Raw genomic sequence first — 17,269 nt, 5'->3', positions numbered from 1 at the left:
TGGGAACACTAGAAATGTCCTCATAAATCACATTTATAGCATAATAACCTTGTAATTACCAGTTTGTAACTTACAAAATTGTCCTCGTAAATCACAAACACACACACACACACACACACACACACACACACACACACACACACACACACACACACACACACACACACACACACACACACACACCTACTGATGTCAGGTTGAGAATGCACTCTTAGGGTCTTTAATTTATTTATGGAAGTCCATAAAAAAATGCAGTCAAATTATTTATATAAATAACCCATGAACACTTTCTAGAGTGAATGTTATCATGAATTTGAAATCCCTCACCATTAATAAACTGATTTTATTTTCAAGCCTGAATAACTGTCTTTTTGCACAAAAGCATGTAACATCTAGATATGAATTAAAATCAGTTAAAGATGCTGTAAGCAATTTTAGCCATTCTGGAACATCCACAAGACTGAGCCGTTGAATTAGACAAGCCCCCTCTTTCCAAAACATCGCCCTCCAAAAATGGAGTTGAGACTGTAACCTTCTGACAGTTGTCAAACACCACAGTAGCAAAATAGCACACTCAGCTGACAACTGATATGAGTCTGAAAATGGCATTAAACCTGATTGTTCCTCTTCAACTGCTACTCTATGAGAATGTGCAAAATGATTGACAGGCAGAAAGCACATCAAGGTCTTCTGATTAGCTGATCAAATAATGTGTCAAGACACTTATTTCAGTGATATCTTTCAGGGCGAAAACATTCCATAAAAAAGATAGCTTACAGCACCTTTAAATACTGTCTCTATACCGCTAACTTGTTAATATAAAACTAGCAAATAAACACCAAAAGTGCAAACTTAACCTTGACTGTAAATCAACATATTGAAACATCCTCACACATATCTCTGTTAAGATGCATTAATTTGCCTCAAGGCATAACCTTAGTTTTAAGAGACTATACACTACACATCTAGACTTTTATAGCATTTTATTTTTTTAATTTCCCTTAAAGGTTTCTTGGAACAAAAATGGTCATAATTTGGACCCACTGTTTTTGTTACTGTAACTTTAAGACTACAGTGGCAAGAAAAAGAATGTGAACCCTTTGTAATTTGTTGGTTTTAGGCATTAATTGGTCATAAAATGTGATTTAGTCTTCATCGAAGTCACAATTATAGAAAAAAAAAACAATGTGCGTAAGCTAACAACACACAAACTATATACAAATATAATGTTTCATGTCTTCATTGAATTTTATTCATGTCTCATTAAACATTCACAGTTCTGTGGAAAAAGAAAGTGAACCCTTGGATTTAATAAATGGTTGATCCTCCTTTGGCACCAGTAACCTCAACCAAGCCTTTCCGCTAGCTGTGGATTAGACTTGCACAAAGTTCAGAAACAATTTTAGGCCATTCTTCCTTACAAATCTGCTTCAGCTCAGACATATTCTTAGGATGTCTGGCGTGAACTGCATTCTTGAGGTCATTCCACAGCACCTCTATTGGGTTAAGGTCTGGGTTCTGACAGAGCCACTCCAAAAGTTGGATTTTGGTCCACAAAACATTTTCCTAGTAGCATTGAGAAGTGTCAAGGTGGTCTTTGGCAAATTTCAGGCACACAGCAATGTTTTTGTTGGAAAGCAGTGGCTTTTTCCATGGTGTCCTGCCATGGACAGCATGCCTGTTGAATGTTTTCCATATAGTATATTCATGAACAGAGACACTAACCAGTTTCAATGATTTCTTCGTCTTTAGCTGTCACTCTAGGGTTCTTTTTATCTTATTGAGCATTCTACTGTGTACCCTTTGAGTCATCTTGGCTGCAAGGCCACTTCTAGAGAGAGTAGCCACAGCACTAAATTGTCTCCATTTATAGACAATTTGTCTAAATTTGGACAGATGCATATCTAACTTTCTAACCCTTTACAGTATTATACAAAGCAACAATTCTTGATTGTAGGTCTTCTGAGATCTCATTTTTGTGAGGCATGGTCCACGTCAACAGATGCTTTTTGTGAATAGCAAACTCAAAACGTTTGAGGGCTTTTTATAAGTCAAAGTAGCTCTAACCCACACCTCCAATCTCGTTTCATTAAGTGAATGCCAGGTGTGCAAACTCCTGACTCTAATTAGCTTTTTGTTGACGTCATTAGGCTAGGGGTTCACAAAACAACCTACACTGTGAAAGTTTAAATGATAAAATGACAATATGTACAAGAACAATAAAATAATATGTATGTGTTAATAGTAAAAACAGATTGTGTTTGTTCATTACTGTAACTTAGATGAAGATCAAACTAGATTTTAAGACAAATTTATACATAAATGCAGGTAATTCTACATGGTTCACATTCTTGGCACTGTATGTAAATGACCTCAGTTATCATTGATCAACCTTTTTGCATGTGAAATTAGTAACAACACCGCCAAGTTGACTACTTGATAAAAGGTGGTTTGTTGATTTGGGCAGTCTTATGTTAATGTGGTAATTGTTGTGATGTCATTACCATCATGAAATGGGCTAAGTTAGAGTATGTTTAGATTATATATATATATATATATATATATATATATATATATAAAAAAAAAATTTCAGTAAGGAAAATCCTGTTTTCAAATTAAATGACCCTTTATATGATCCCTTAAACGACCTTAATAGAAAGGGCTAAACTAGCTAAAAAAAATCCCAATATGAAGGACATTTCAGATATGAAGGTTGAGATTTACTGCAATTCTCTACAGCAAATAGCACAAAATGTTCCCAATATACTTGTGAAATATCTTCCTTTTTTCTTGTTCATAAGAAGCAATTGATCTGTAACCACTGCAGAGTGAGCTGAACTAAAAACACACTGCCTATAAACTGTTACATATGGAAAAGGAAACATGGCTAATTTCAACCGATTTAATCTAAAACAAACTTCTCACTATTGCACTCTCTCTCCCCAGACAGAGGATAAAGATGCAATCGCTAAACAGATGGTTTCCATTAAACAGCATGGAACATCAAATTCAAATCAAAGAGACAAATAGCATTTAGACACAGCCAGCAAATAGACACACTGACTGTACCAGCCTCTTCAAATGCATCGGGAATAATTTTTGCTAAAGGAAAAACAACAAAAAGACAGCTAAAACCGAAGAATAACGTGGCATGTGTCCCACCTTTGAGCTTATCTCCTAGCTGGCTGCATTCATGCTCAGAGTAATGGACGATGAGGGGTGGTGAGGGGGGTCGTAGGCGGTCTTCCTCTACCCTCCGGCGGTGCCTCTCTTCCCGGGCTAGCATGCGCTGTCTGCACTCCCACTCGTACAGGTCATCTCTAGCCTGAGCAAAATCTACATGCAGCCGGCCTGTGTCCTTCTTATCTGTACTTGATCCCAGCCTGATTCTATAACCTAGAGAAGAGAAGAGGAAAGGGAATTGAAAAGGGAAAATGAAATTAAAAGGAAAAGGTGAGGACAGTTAGGAAAAGGGAAAGAGATACGGAAAAGGTAAGGGGAAAGGACAAAGAAAAGGAAGGAAATGGAAATGAAAGTAAAAGAAAGGGAAAGGACAGGACAGGAAAGGAGAATGAAAAGACAGGAAAAGACAGCATAGGACAGGAAAGGAATGAAAAGACCAGAAAAACAGAACGTTAAACATTCACTAGACCATGAGAATCTTATGAGAAACCCCCCGCATACCCACAATACTGATACATAAATTGACACACACACAAACTCTGACAAACTCACTCTGAAATGTTTTGTGGCCAAGCAGTACCTGTAAGAGGTGAATGATGAACTGTATGATGAGTACATAAGAGTGAGCTCTGAAAAGTGTTTTTAAGCACAATGTATATCCCCAGATAGCCGTGTCAACAGAAATGAGGGAGACAGAGCATCACGGTTTACTTCTGCCATCTCTGCTTTATGGCCCCCAGACACTTTTAAATATTTTACACAATGTGTTCACGTTAGTAATAAGCACGATTATTTATGGAAAGGCCTGCTCAGCTCCTTCACAAGGCCACATAATATATGGAACTCTGTTCCAATCTTGCCCCCCTTCCACTGAGAAAGCAACACCCATTGAAGTATAAATAATGGAAAGGATATTATTGGAGCGGCCAGCACTTATAAATTTGCTTTCTGTGGCTGCAATGTAAGTCCCTGTATTTGCATAAAAAGACTGATTTAAGATGTGACTGGTGTCTTGACACTGGGAAGCCGAGATAAGACAAGCAGACCACTGGTGTGAGACTGCGGTCGAGATGGTTTCCTGGCCTGCCCGTGATTGATATTCAGTGCTCAAAGGCATACATTTATTACTAGGCGTCAGCACTTGTCTTCTCATTGACCTCTTTTGTCACGGGCTCTCGATGGCCAGTGACAGTTGTTAGCACTTCCCTGAGTGATGTGTGGAAGCCCCGCCCCTCTAGTTAATTTTGCATCAATCATTCAAGTCAAGAGAGAACATGTGGACACATGACCCTCATTTCCATGAGATAAAAGGTTAAGTGAAATTATTCTAAATCACATGGAGAGAGACTGGAGCACAAGGCATTATTTACTGTTTTTTCTTCTCTTGTTTATGACGATGTTAAAGGTTAGGTGTGTAATATTTAATGTGTGTTCATGTATTTCATGTCTTTTATTTTGAAAAGTTTGGTTCCTGTTCATGTCATGTGTTCCCTAGTCACGCGATTCCGGTTTCCCTCCATGTTCATGTGTCTTGTGTTCATTGGTTTATTGTTTAATTATCTTGTTATCATTTCTGTCTTTTCATTGGATAACTTTTTTGACTTGTTCTGCCATGTCTTGTATTTAAGCCTCATAGTTGCCATTGTCTATTGTCAAGTGTTGATGTGAGTTTGTGTAGTGTATTTCAAGTTCATGTCAAGTCAAGTTTAAGCCTAGCCTAGCCAAGTTTATGTTTGAAGTTTATAGTACATTTTATTCATGTTTATAGTTAGGGTTTTTGGTTTTCACATTTATTAATAAATTGCACTTGGGTTCTTCATTTCATCTTCATCGTCTTCAAATTGCCATATCCAGCTACAACGTTACAGAACACTTGACCATGGACAACGGCAAACATGAGGCTTCAATACAAGACATGGGAGAACAAGTTATCCAATGAAAAGACAGAACTGATAACAAGATAATTAAACCATAAACCAATGAACACAATATATAACAGGGCTCAAAAATAAGGGTGACCCAAAGGCTCGGAATTGTCACTTGACAAATTTGTCCAGTGTTGTCACTACAGTACATCTAATGCTCGTTTATCATATAAATGTGTCATTATGCTTTTAAAACTTATATATTTGGCTTTCTGTGATGCATTGAACAATACTGTTCAGCAGAAATCTGTCAATTTAACTGTCCTATACAGTTCGGTCCGTTTTGACCGAAATAATTGTTTTCCGATGTAATAAAAATGGCTTTCTTTATCTGAGTGGTACAATACTCGGTGACTTTTCCTCCACTTGCCATCAAAAATGTTACTTGATTCCAAAAGGCTAAGTGGACGTAAAAAAAAAAGCTACAACTTTACTGTCCACAATCAAAAATTCACCGACCGTGGCAAATTAGCATTTTTTTTGGTCAAATACAATCTATAAACCAGCCAAAATACAGAACAAACAAACACACACAGAAATTAAGGGGTGAAACTATACAACATGCTGAGTGCAAAACATGCACACACGCACACACAAACACTGATGACACTAAAACTCAAAGCATTTATTTTTTATTTTGTCAAATAAAATCTATACAAATCAGCCACAATGCAGAATACACACACACACAAATGAGGGGGTCGAGACTATGACACACCCACATTGCAGCGCACATACACTCACACACACTCACACAAACACACACGCACATGCAAACATGCACGGTAATAATGCCTAAATATATATCCAAATGCATAACTTGTGATAAAATTGAAAATGACTAAACAGACGGTGGCTGAATAGAACACTGCAGGCATCTACTGGCTATTATTGTTATAACATGATTTTCAAGTCATCTTATTTTTATTTTTTTCACCAGATGACAGCAATCTGCCCCAATACATGAGAAATTCTCATATTTTCTTTGTTTCAATTAGGTTTCCACTGTAAAGAAGTTAATGCATTTGATAATAAATGTGCTTATTTGCATATGCAAATGAATGGTGAAATTGAGAAATGTATATCTAAATAACATAAAATCCCAAAAGAATTGCTTAATTTTATTGTTTTTACTTCAGGGAAGAAGAAATGGTATCATTTCTAAAAAAAAAAAGTAAATATAAATATAACACCTGTGATGTTTCTGGTCAGAAATGACAGCAAACATTAAAACAGCCGTGCTTGAACAGAATAGGAGGGTTAAATATGTCAACTTTAGCTAGCTAGCTTTAAAATGGATTGAATTATAAACAAATCAGTAAAGTTTTTTACCGCATGCAATCATTTTCCAGCAAAAGTGTGTTCATGAAGTTAAATGTGGTTTAATGTCGAGCCATTATTGGAAATTCAAATATTTTAATATTACATCTAATATAATTTAAAATTCTCTAAAATACTGTATCTTTTTTGTAAAAAAAAAAAAAAAAAAAACTTCTTGTGTGTGTGTGTGTGTGTGTGCGTGTTTATTTGGACCAGAAAACATTTTTGCAGGGCAAATAAAATCAGAAAAATCTTTATTGTTTAGTCCTGAAAACATTACAAATAGTAACACAAACAAATATGATAAACAAACAAAAGGAGCTGCCACAGTAAAATAACTGTTTGTGTTGCTGTAAATACTGTATGTACCTGACAGAAAGAGGGCCTTATCCACTGTGTGCTCCTCAGCGAATCGGATGTGACAAAAGTTTTTCTTGCTCTTGCGAATGGCGATGATGCTTCCACACTGTTCAAACACCTCCACAATGAGCTGCTCTGTGGCGTTTTCTGGCAAACCGCCCACAAACACAGTCTTACAGCCAGGGGGTCTCTCTCTGGTGGCAGGGGGAGGCAGGTCTTTGAAGAAAGAGGCACACGAAAAGATCAAACTACCACCGTTTCATTGATAATTTTCTTTCTCACTGCCTTCAACCACATTAAGTCTATAGCCCATTGTCGACTTTGAATGCCACGTATGAAAAAGATGAAACATACTGAATCAATTACTGATTTTCTCATGACCTTGGCATTAAATTGATTCATTACTCAATTCCATTCTAAAACACTGGGGTTTAACTTCTATGGATTCCACAGCTGCACCAAAACACTCACCATCCATCATCACCCACATTACACTAACTCCTGATTATTGTAGGGGCTCATGATGAGCATTATGTTTATGTCAGTTCCTGTCAGGGGAAAATAATATAATAAGCCATAGTTTGTCATTGTCTGTCATGACGTTAGAGGATATATTCATGTTTAGCTTTAATGCAACACTGTAGGCAAAGCATCTGACCATCTGGACCAAGGAAAATCAGATGTCAGTCAAGGGCTTTGAATAACAAGGTGTGAGACATCTTTTTTTGTACTGTCTATGCAAATGTTAATCAAGCATAAAAATAACTTGTCTGTCTTATCATTACCCAACTACTGTAACTCACAAAGTCCACATAAACACTCAAAGGGGAATTAATTAATAATGTATTGTGCCCACTGATCGTGTAATTTATTTGCATGCATTGTCTGAGTTGTTTTAGCACCACATTCATTAAAGGAAATTAGGAAATTAGAAAATGCCACCAAAATATGCAATGATCGCTATTTGCACAGGGCTTAAAAGCTGTGGTCACAAAGAACTCCTGTTGAATGGTAGACAACAGTTCAATCATTCTTCCAAATATTTCTCCATTTGTGTTGCTCAGAAAATATAACAGCATATGAGTGAGTATTTATTAATTTTTCAATGAACTATTCTTTTAACAGGTAGAAATACTTGCACTAATGCAAACAAAATGTATCCAATATATCAAGAATCCCAATAATGTGTTAAACACTACTCTGAACGCCAGATACAGACCCCAACAAAGCGGTTGTTTTTCCCATTAAGGGTATGGAATGGGAGCAGGCATCAGGAGTTGACACTGAGGCTTCTAGTTAACCACAATCATTGAGGTTCTTTCTGGGACAAGTAGTTTTGTCTTTACTTTCCATCACTTTCTACAAAGAGCTGTAACAAAAATACTGGTTTCTGGCCCATGTGAGCACATGTTTACCTTGTCAAATGCAAATGAAACATTTTGGTTTGACATTAGTAGTCTCTTGAACGTTTCTTCTGTGAGCCAGTAATAAAAAGAGTTGATTCATTCTTTAGAAGCTGCACAAGAAAGACCTTGATACCACTGAACGTTTATAAATAAAATACTCCCACTTTTTGTTTTCAGGTTCACCGTTTGGGGAGGAAGTCAGACAAAGTATATCATTTCAGGAGTTTCACGACAAAGCCGGTGGCTGATTTGTTTCTATTGTCACTCCAATATGACAATGTGAAACTGCTCATAACACTGTCTCAGATCTCTGAAATTGTTTAAGACAAGTTTAGAGAGTTTAACCAGAAACTAAATAGTCTCAAATTGGAAACTGAACAGCGTTGAAATCAAGGCCTATTATTTCACAAACCAATGATCATCGCATGGCTCTGTGGCTGAATATTCTGTACCGTCTAAGCAGTTTCTTTGAAGAGTGAGTTAAGATGACACTGGAGGGTCTGGGACATAAATGCAGGGGGGCACTGCATACCTCCAGCGCTGTGAGCACTCAACTGGGAGACAGTCGTCAACAAGCTTAACGCTAATCAGCTAAAATGAAGACAGCCACTGGTGTATCTCTCGCTCTTCCTCTATAAGTACACATACACGGTGTAGAGAACAACCGTACCATGAAAAGAAGTTGATAGGAACGTGGGTGTGGAAAACTTCCGTGATGTAGAAGATCTGAGAAAAACCCCCAGCGCTATCTTCCTGTTACTGAAGACAGACATGTGCATAATGTAGATCATCAAAAACAACCTTCATCAGTCCCACTGAGACTTGAGTAGCCAGATACAGTAAAAGAAGTGCAAACCGGTAATCCTAACAAGCATGTTGCTATGTGCAAGTCTGACATATTTCCTTCATAGACTTCCACAAGTCTCAACAGCTCACAAGAAGATTGGCTGTGATCAGTGTGTGTGTGTATGTGTGCTGGTACAAGAAAGAGTCATGTGCCTTTTGTTTGCTCAAGTGGGCTGTCAGGAGTTAGACCTCAGATAGGATGAACTGTCTTCTCAAAAGCCAGTCTTCACTCCGCTTGAAGCCGTCTACCTGCTGTGTATTGTCCCCCTTGAAAGAGGAAAGAAGAACAGTGTCCCTGTGGGAAACCTGCAGGTTTTTCCCTCTACAGAGACCACTATAAGATCAGTATCTTTTTTCTCCTTTTTTATTTAAAGGTACACTAAGTACATTTTTCCTAATTTAAAACGTTCACCTCCTTAAGATATGAATAGTACTTTTGAAATATATGTAGGAAATCACATTAAAATGAAGACTCCAGTCATATCAGTAACCTTATAAAAGCTGCTTTATTCTATGTTAAATTGACATGACCAGCCACATACTACTCGCTTAATCTCAGTAACCATCCTGTTATTTGACACTTTCATTCATTCCTTGATTAAAGTTATCATGGCTGACTGTTAACTGGGAATTTTTTACATTGGCATCTAAATGTATTGTATCAAAACTACTGTGTTTGAATGATGCTGCATCCAGGCCACTAGCTGTCAGTGTATGTCTAAGATGATATGAACAAGAATTTACTTAGTGCACCTTTAATATAGGTCAATAATTATAAAGCTTTGCAACTAAAAACCTTATTGATGGTAATGTAGTATTCTTGACCATGTCTACATGGCTGTGCCTCAAAACCTTTAAAAACTGCCTACCACATTTAAACATTTGAGTGTTTTTGGGCATCATATTGTAGGGTATATTAAAACATGTGATTTTGATGTTTGGCATCATAGATAGCTTCAAGAATTTATACTCACTGCACTATGGTCATAATAAAGTGCCTGACGTGGTCTTCAGCTGTTGTAGCTTATCCGCCTCAAGGTTCGACGTGTTACACATTCTGAGATGCTATTCTGCTCTCTACAATTGTACAGAGTGGTTATCTGAGTTACAGTAGCGTTTTTGTCAGCTCAAACCATTCTGGCCATTCTCTGTTGATCTCTCTCATCAACAAGGCATTTCTGTCTGCAGAACTGTCACTCACTGGATGATTTTTGTTTTTGGCACCATTCTGAGTAAACTCTAGAGACTGTTGTGCATGAAAATACCAGGAGATCAGCAGTTACAGAAATACTCAAACAAGCCCATCTGGGACCAACAATCATGCCATGGTCGAAATCACTACCACACGAATGGCTGATTAGATAATCACATGAATATGTAGGTGTAAACGTGTTCCTAATAAAGGTGCTCAGTGAGTGAATGTTTAACCATTTAAACCAAAAAATACTGTCCAGGCTCAATTCCAATATTGAAACACACAATGTCCCAACAAATGATGCCTAGGTGAGATTTGAAAGTGACTATGATGTACAAAAATTTTGTATAGTTTTGATGGGAGCATTCAAACATGCCTATAATGATCAAAAATGCTGTCTAGGTTCAATTTGAATGATTGAAAGTGCATACAATGCTCAAAGATGACGACTAGGTTTGATTCAAACACTCAAACATGCCTATAATGTCCACAAATGATTTTAAGATTTAAACATGTCAGTGATGTCCAACAATTCTGTCTAGGTTCAAAATAAAAATGTGAACATGTCATGATACCCAAAAATGATTTTAATTATCCAAATTGCCTTTGATGCCCAAAAATGCAGACTAGGTAGTGTTTTGAGACATAGCCAATATGTCTTTTAAGTAGCAGTGAGTATCACTGAGGTTAAAGACCTCAGCTGGCACAGACAGGTATGGCATAGAGAGGTGTGTGTGATATGTGGATTGTGGTGATGAAACAGGCCAGAATGGCAGAGCTCTGGGCAAACTATGGCTTCCAGGTGTAAAGCTCCCTCAATTCTTGGGAGAAGAGAGCTTTGCCGGATATAAAGGTCAGTCACATGCACACAGTCACAGGCTGTAGGTTTAGAAGCCAGTGAAAGGCATCATATGCAGCCTGGCCTGATAGTGGCAGGTATATCTGTAAAATGGGCACAGAATCACTGCTATCCTTTCATGCAATCGGTGGCTTTCCAGGCTCTTGAAAGAAAATAGATTATATTAGCTATGCTTGGTTTCTCTCTCTCTCTCTCTCTCTCTCTCTCTCTCTCTCTCTCTCTCTCTCTCTCATCCTCTTCTGAGAACTTCTATTCTGTCTTTCAGAAAGCCAGGCTTTTCAAATGGCAAGGAGTAAAAGTCAGTCGATGGCCATTTATTAACCTCAGCAGACTGGAATATGGCACCAGTGTTGATGCAGAGATGGAGTCAAGTAAAGCTGAGGCTGTGTAGAGCTGCAGAATAAGACTGATGGTTTGGGAAGGTGTGAAGCAGGGCTGAAGTTGCTGGTAAAGTAGCTCCGCAGCAGGACAGAGATCCTGGGCAGGATAGGTTCAGTCCCGCTGCTGTGAGTGCCTTTTCTGGGATGAGTTACATTGTGGAGCAGATCCTGCAGCCTTTCACACACTATTACAAGCTACCATTAATAAGAAAATGCTCCAGTTTTTTTTAAGCTGCCCAAATAACTATTATGTTACAATGGAGCTTTTGGTTTAAAATAATTAGAAATAGTATATGGCGATTTTAAGATTGGCATTGTATGATAACCGTGCTCGCTTGGTCAATAAAAGTGTTTACTCCTCCTTCAGAGGAAGTCTTGCCAACAAAGTAATAATTAATTACTGTCATTTAATTATTTTTGTACAAAAAGTAGTGTGTGTGCACATTACATTTCAAATTCTTTTAATCAGATTACAGTTACTGACTTCCAATTAAGTTCATTACTATTAATTACTTGGATTACACATATTTCTAAAATAACATTTTATATGTATAACTTTAAAACATAAATTATCAAGAATTTTGGTTGAAGGTTCAAAGTTTTAGTTGTGATGTTTTGGGCATTCAAATTTCATTTTGCCCCAGAAGTATTTTAGGAGATGGGGCGGTCAATAATATAGGAGATAAACATGTGGTTCTAACCAGTGTCATGATTGGCAGACAAATTGCTTTAAGGAAGTCGGCTGGAGTGCCCACATTTCAAGAATGGTGCACGGAGATGGGGAGGGTGGCGGCTTTCAAGGAAGCATCATGTAGAAGGCTGGGGAGTTTTATTTCCCATTTTATGGGAAATGGGGCAGCTATTTTGTGTTTTTGGAGGGCTCTTGTGGAGGGGCAGTGGAGAGAGAAGTTTAGATTTAAATCTGTGTGATTATATTTGATATATTTAAATTATTATTTATCTAATTTATACTATTTATGTTTATATATATATATATATATATATATATATATATATATATATATATATATATATATATAAAACATAAATGATGTTAATATCTACACCTTGGTATGCCCCCTAACGAGTCAATAAATGAGGAAATATAGATATCACTGTATTTTTAATTAATTTAGCAAAAATAAAAAAGCTTTTAAGTAATTAGTAATGTCATTACTTTTCCAATTTTGTAATCAGTTATATCAGTAATTTAATTACACTATTAGAATAGTAATTAGTCATTTTTAATGAATTACTTCAACAGATAGCATTTTCCCCAAATATTTATGCATGGATTTTGAGTGCTTGGTCTCTTGTGTAAACCAATTTAATCTCAGCATTTTTTTGTATATCTGTTTTTCTAAAATTACAGTAAATCACACAAATTAAATCATCAGCAGTAGGCACTAAAAGACCCTTATCAGTCAACAACAAAAAATGACAGTACCAATTGTTACTTGACTTCATACAGTACATCTGCTAATAATCACATTGGAATCCTTTGTTTGTAGAAGATGGTTTGATGATTTGTTATCTAATGCAAGGACATTCAGACAAGTGTTGCTTAAGTTGCCGAATACTTTTTGGGTCCATTCATCCTATAAGTAACATGACCAGTGAGGGTGACACAATACAAAACTTAAACATTTGCATAATTGCAGGAGAGACTGTCTGTTAACTATATCCTTATTAGAGTGTCTGGCAAATAAATATTTAAGTTTGAGGCAGAGGTTCTATGAGTAGAATTAAACAAGGATGTTTCAAATATCCCCATCTGTGAAATCTAATTAAATAAAAATAAATGATGAGGATGACAGCAATAAGCCCATTAGTTTTACAGCACCAATCAAAGCAGACAGAGCTGCCATTTAATATGCACCGATAAATGACATATGGTTTAAATGCTGATATCTGCATTCATATTTTACTTTGAAGGGCATGAGAAAAGACAGAGAGAAAAGGGTGGACGACTTTGGCAAAGAGGGTAAAGGAAGTGCATACAGGAAATGAAAACAGGTTAGGATTAAAGACAACACAGAAGAGACATTTAAGGACAAAAATGGAAGGATTACAGCAAATAAGTGAGCAGGTGGTGATGCAGAGAGGCTTTAGTTTGTAAAATTTTATGTTAAATAGCATTAGCCACAGCAGCCACTTGGGAAAAGGACTTTCATAATTTTTTTCTGGCAACTGAGGTGAGAGTAACCATAAATGATTGCCGTAGTCAGGAGAGCACAGCTGTCACCAGCTATTAAATCCACTTCTGCACGGACTGGTGCGGAGAAAAGAAACTCGCTACAGTGCGCGATATGTGCATGATAGCCTGTTCTATCCAGGTGAGATGAGAAGAGACTGTCATGTTTATGGATATGTCCAAATCTCATCAGACAGCATTCACTGCATCCAACTCTGCACTGCCATGCAATCTGATGCCCCAATCTTCCCCCATTAAGACCTAGAAACAAGTAGGCCTTTGTTCTACATCCCTCTTCCTCTCTTTCTCCTCTAGAAGCTTGGCACAATCATCCTTCACGGTCTTGAACTCAGAAAATATGTCAAGAATGACCAGGTTTTACTGTGACATCTCGTGCTTATGGACTGTCCTTTTCATGTAGTTAAGCTGGGGTTTTAGGATCAATATACAGTAAGTTGCCTCTGTTATCAGTTATATAGTTCAGTGAATAATGACAAGGTTACATTCCTAAAGGAAATCCCATTCTTTTACAATTGAATATTCTCACAAAACATTTTTTTTTCCAAGCAAGAGAGAAATCTTTGTGAGGCCGGAAATTAAACTGGCCTTCAAAGACAACAAAATAGCATGCACAAAATAATTCTCTAGGAAAATATCTACATAGCTTTACAATTTTTTATTAGTTTTTATAACAAAGACAACACTCAAGCTTCTGGCAAACTCACAATACGACAAACTACAGACTGATGAAATCGGAAACAGTAGGCTGACTTTTATTTAGCTAAAATCGATCTGTGCTTACCGAAATGTGAAACACTGCCCCCAGTGGCCAAAGCGGTAAGTGTTGCATGTGGGCACATGTGAGCTCCATTTTCCATGTGTAATGTCCATGGATGGGCACCAAAAATGAGTTGTGAAGAGTTATTTTCAAATCTACAGAATGTAATAAAGTGAAGAGGAATGCATATTTATAAACTGTACCCCCAACCTAAACCCCAAACCTTTACCATTAGTGGTCAAATATATCCCAGAATTAAAATCGTAATTACTGTCAATAAACAATAAATTGACTAGACAAGACTAGAGTGAAACTGGCGAACTGTAAACTCTCACTCCAACATGATGTTCCACTTCCGTTTCAGACACGTGAATCTGCGGTAACATCTAGTGTACTGATTGGTCAGAATTTTCCCTCACATCCGAGAATATCTGGGTCTTTTTACAGTGTATAAAAATGTGATGTTAAAGTGAAAAATGCAACCTCCGAATTGTTCTTATCACCGATTCTGTGAACGTGATTACATGTCTCAACGCGGGATGCGAACACGGGTGTCCCAAGCTGCTAGTGCAACACGCTTTCTTTTGCACAGCGAGGAAGGTAAACATGCTGTAGATGGTGCTTGTCGGTGAGTCGGCATAATGTGGCCGATAATAATTATATAATAATTATATTTTTTACTAGTAGTTGTTAGTTTCATGACAGTTTTCATTTACAATAATAGCCTCAACTTGATGCTAGCTGAGCGTCATGGTTACCATGTCATGTTTTGAATGCTTCTCTCGTACTTCCTGCTCTGGTATCAATCCACGTCTAACATAATTTTTTAAGCACTGTCCAGAGAAGGTGTGTCAGTCTGTCACTCTCATGTAGGCAGGTGGGTTAGAACACCTAAGATGAACGTACCATTACGAGAGGAGATAGCCTATGATTACAGATGTGCACGTGGTGCGTGATAAGCCGGCAGGAAGCTCAGCTGTTTGAAGGACACTAACTCTCTCAGGTAATCATTGTCTTCTATGACCCTCCTCTTGCAGTGTGGCATATTTTACATGCCAGAATACCTCAGCCTCCTTATAGGTCAACTGTTCAATTACAGACAGAGTTTCACCTCATTCCCCTCCAGTTTCATTCTTCTGCCTGACCTCTCTCACTATAACAGGATCTGAATTCAGATGAGCTCATTCAGATGATAGAATGAGAGGGATATAAGGGTAAACATGAAAGAATGAATGACAGCTCCTATCTCAAATAAAAACACAGCACCTCTGTCAGTTTGAAGCTTTGAGTGGCAGCTGGCTTTTAAAATGATAACCCCATCTTATCAAGGTGACATGCCCTGCTACACCATGGAGCTCATAATCTTTTTAGAATTTTAATAGTCAGTCTCTAGAACTCAGTGCGGGTAGAGGCAATTTTTTTATATTTAATTTGATGCTAATGAAAATGAAGCTGTGAGGGATGGATGTCTATTAAATATGATGAAACAGTTGAATAATCCAGTGGACAAAAAAGCCTCTGAATAACATGGGTTTTGAAAATTAGACTTTTGACCTTACACAACATCACTGGACCCATCATTCAGGCATATGGTTTCTCATACCACTGCCACGCCGATGACACACAACTCTACTTGTCTTTCCAGCCCAACGACACCACCGTGACTGCTCGAATGCCTGGCAGACATCTTGGCCTGGATGAAGGAACACCAGTTGCAACTCAATCCAGCCAAAACCGAACTCCTGGTCTTTCCAGCCAACCCTGCAGTTGAACACAACATCACCGTGCAGCTGGGTCCAACTACAGTAACGCCTTGAAAAACGATCAGAAATCTAGAAATCTAATATACCATAGATAACAAACTAAATTTCATGGACCACATCTCAAAGACCGCAAGATCATGTAGATTTACACTCTACAACATCAGGAAGATAAGACCCTTCTTATCTGAACATGCCACACAACTGCTCGTTCAGTCACTTGTCATAACTAGACTGGACTACTGTAACACTCTCATTGCAGGCCTCCCTGCATGTGCAATTAGACCTCTGCAAATGATCCAGAATGCAGCAGCATGTCTGGTCTTTAATGAACCAAAGAGAGCACATGTTACACCACTCCTTGTCTCTCTCCACTGGCTACCGGTTGATGCATGTATCAAATTCAAGGCTATGATGCTGGCATACAGAACAGTCACTGGATCTGCTCCAACATACCTAAAATAATTTCTGCAGAGCTACACACCCACTAGAAGCCTACGTTCGGCTAAGGAATGGCGCCTTGTTGTGCCAACACAAAGAGGCACCAAAACACTTTCTCGGACTTTCAGCTTCATCATACCACGTTGGTGGAATGACCTTCCCAACTCCATCCGTGAAGCAGACTCACTCTCTGTCTTCAAAAAACTACTCCAAATGCATCTTTTCCAATAGCACTTAACTAGTCAATAAAAAAAATAAAATTGCACTTGTATATGTTTTGAATACTATTCTGATGCTAGTGAAACTTTGTAATATGGCACTTTTGTACCACTGTCTCCTTAAGATGATTCGCTTATGTTTTCCTCTTTTGTAAGTCGCTTTGGATAAAAGTGTCTGCCAAATGAATACATTTAAATGTAAATGTGTAATCTTTTTGTTAAAATACTTTGTCTAATCCTTAATAAGTAAACCATTTGGAGGTGGATTTACCTAAAAACTATCAAAACATCACTGTTTGTTTGAGCATCCTTACCAGCCCAACATAGCAACAATGTCTTAACCAATGACATCATTTTGGGGCAGGATGGTCTGTGTGTTGACCAATTGCAGCTGTGGAAGTGCA

General features: G+C 37.7%; 1 protein-coding gene across 3 annotated transcripts in view; it reads right to left on the bottom strand.

The window, feature by feature from the left end:
- LOC127659451 (ecto-NOX disulfide-thiol exchanger 2-like) overlaps window positions 1-17,269 on the bottom strand; it is a 192,063-nt gene that overhangs the window by 44,175 nt on the left and 130,619 nt on the right. For 2 of the 3 annotated variants that reach the window (XM_052149280.1, XM_052149281.1), the window contains 2 exons: window positions 6,798-7,004; window positions 3,163-3,396 (listed from right to left, as the gene is read on the bottom strand). In XM_052149280.1, coding sequence (XP_052005240.1) covers window positions 3,163-3,396; window positions 6,798-7,004 — 441 coding nt within the window. The remainder of the gene's footprint in view (window positions 1-3,162; window positions 3,397-6,797; window positions 7,005-17,269) is intronic. The other variant, XM_052149282.1, reaches the window with a different exon arrangement.

The sequence above is a fragment of the Xyrauchen texanus genome, chromosome 19 (genome assembly GCF_025860055.1).
Source record: "Xyrauchen texanus isolate HMW12.3.18 chromosome 19, RBS_HiC_50CHRs, whole genome shotgun sequence".
NCBI lineage: Eukaryota > Metazoa > Chordata > Actinopteri > Cypriniformes > Catostomidae > Xyrauchen > Xyrauchen texanus.
This window is presented reverse-complemented; position numbering and strand designations above follow the sequence as displayed.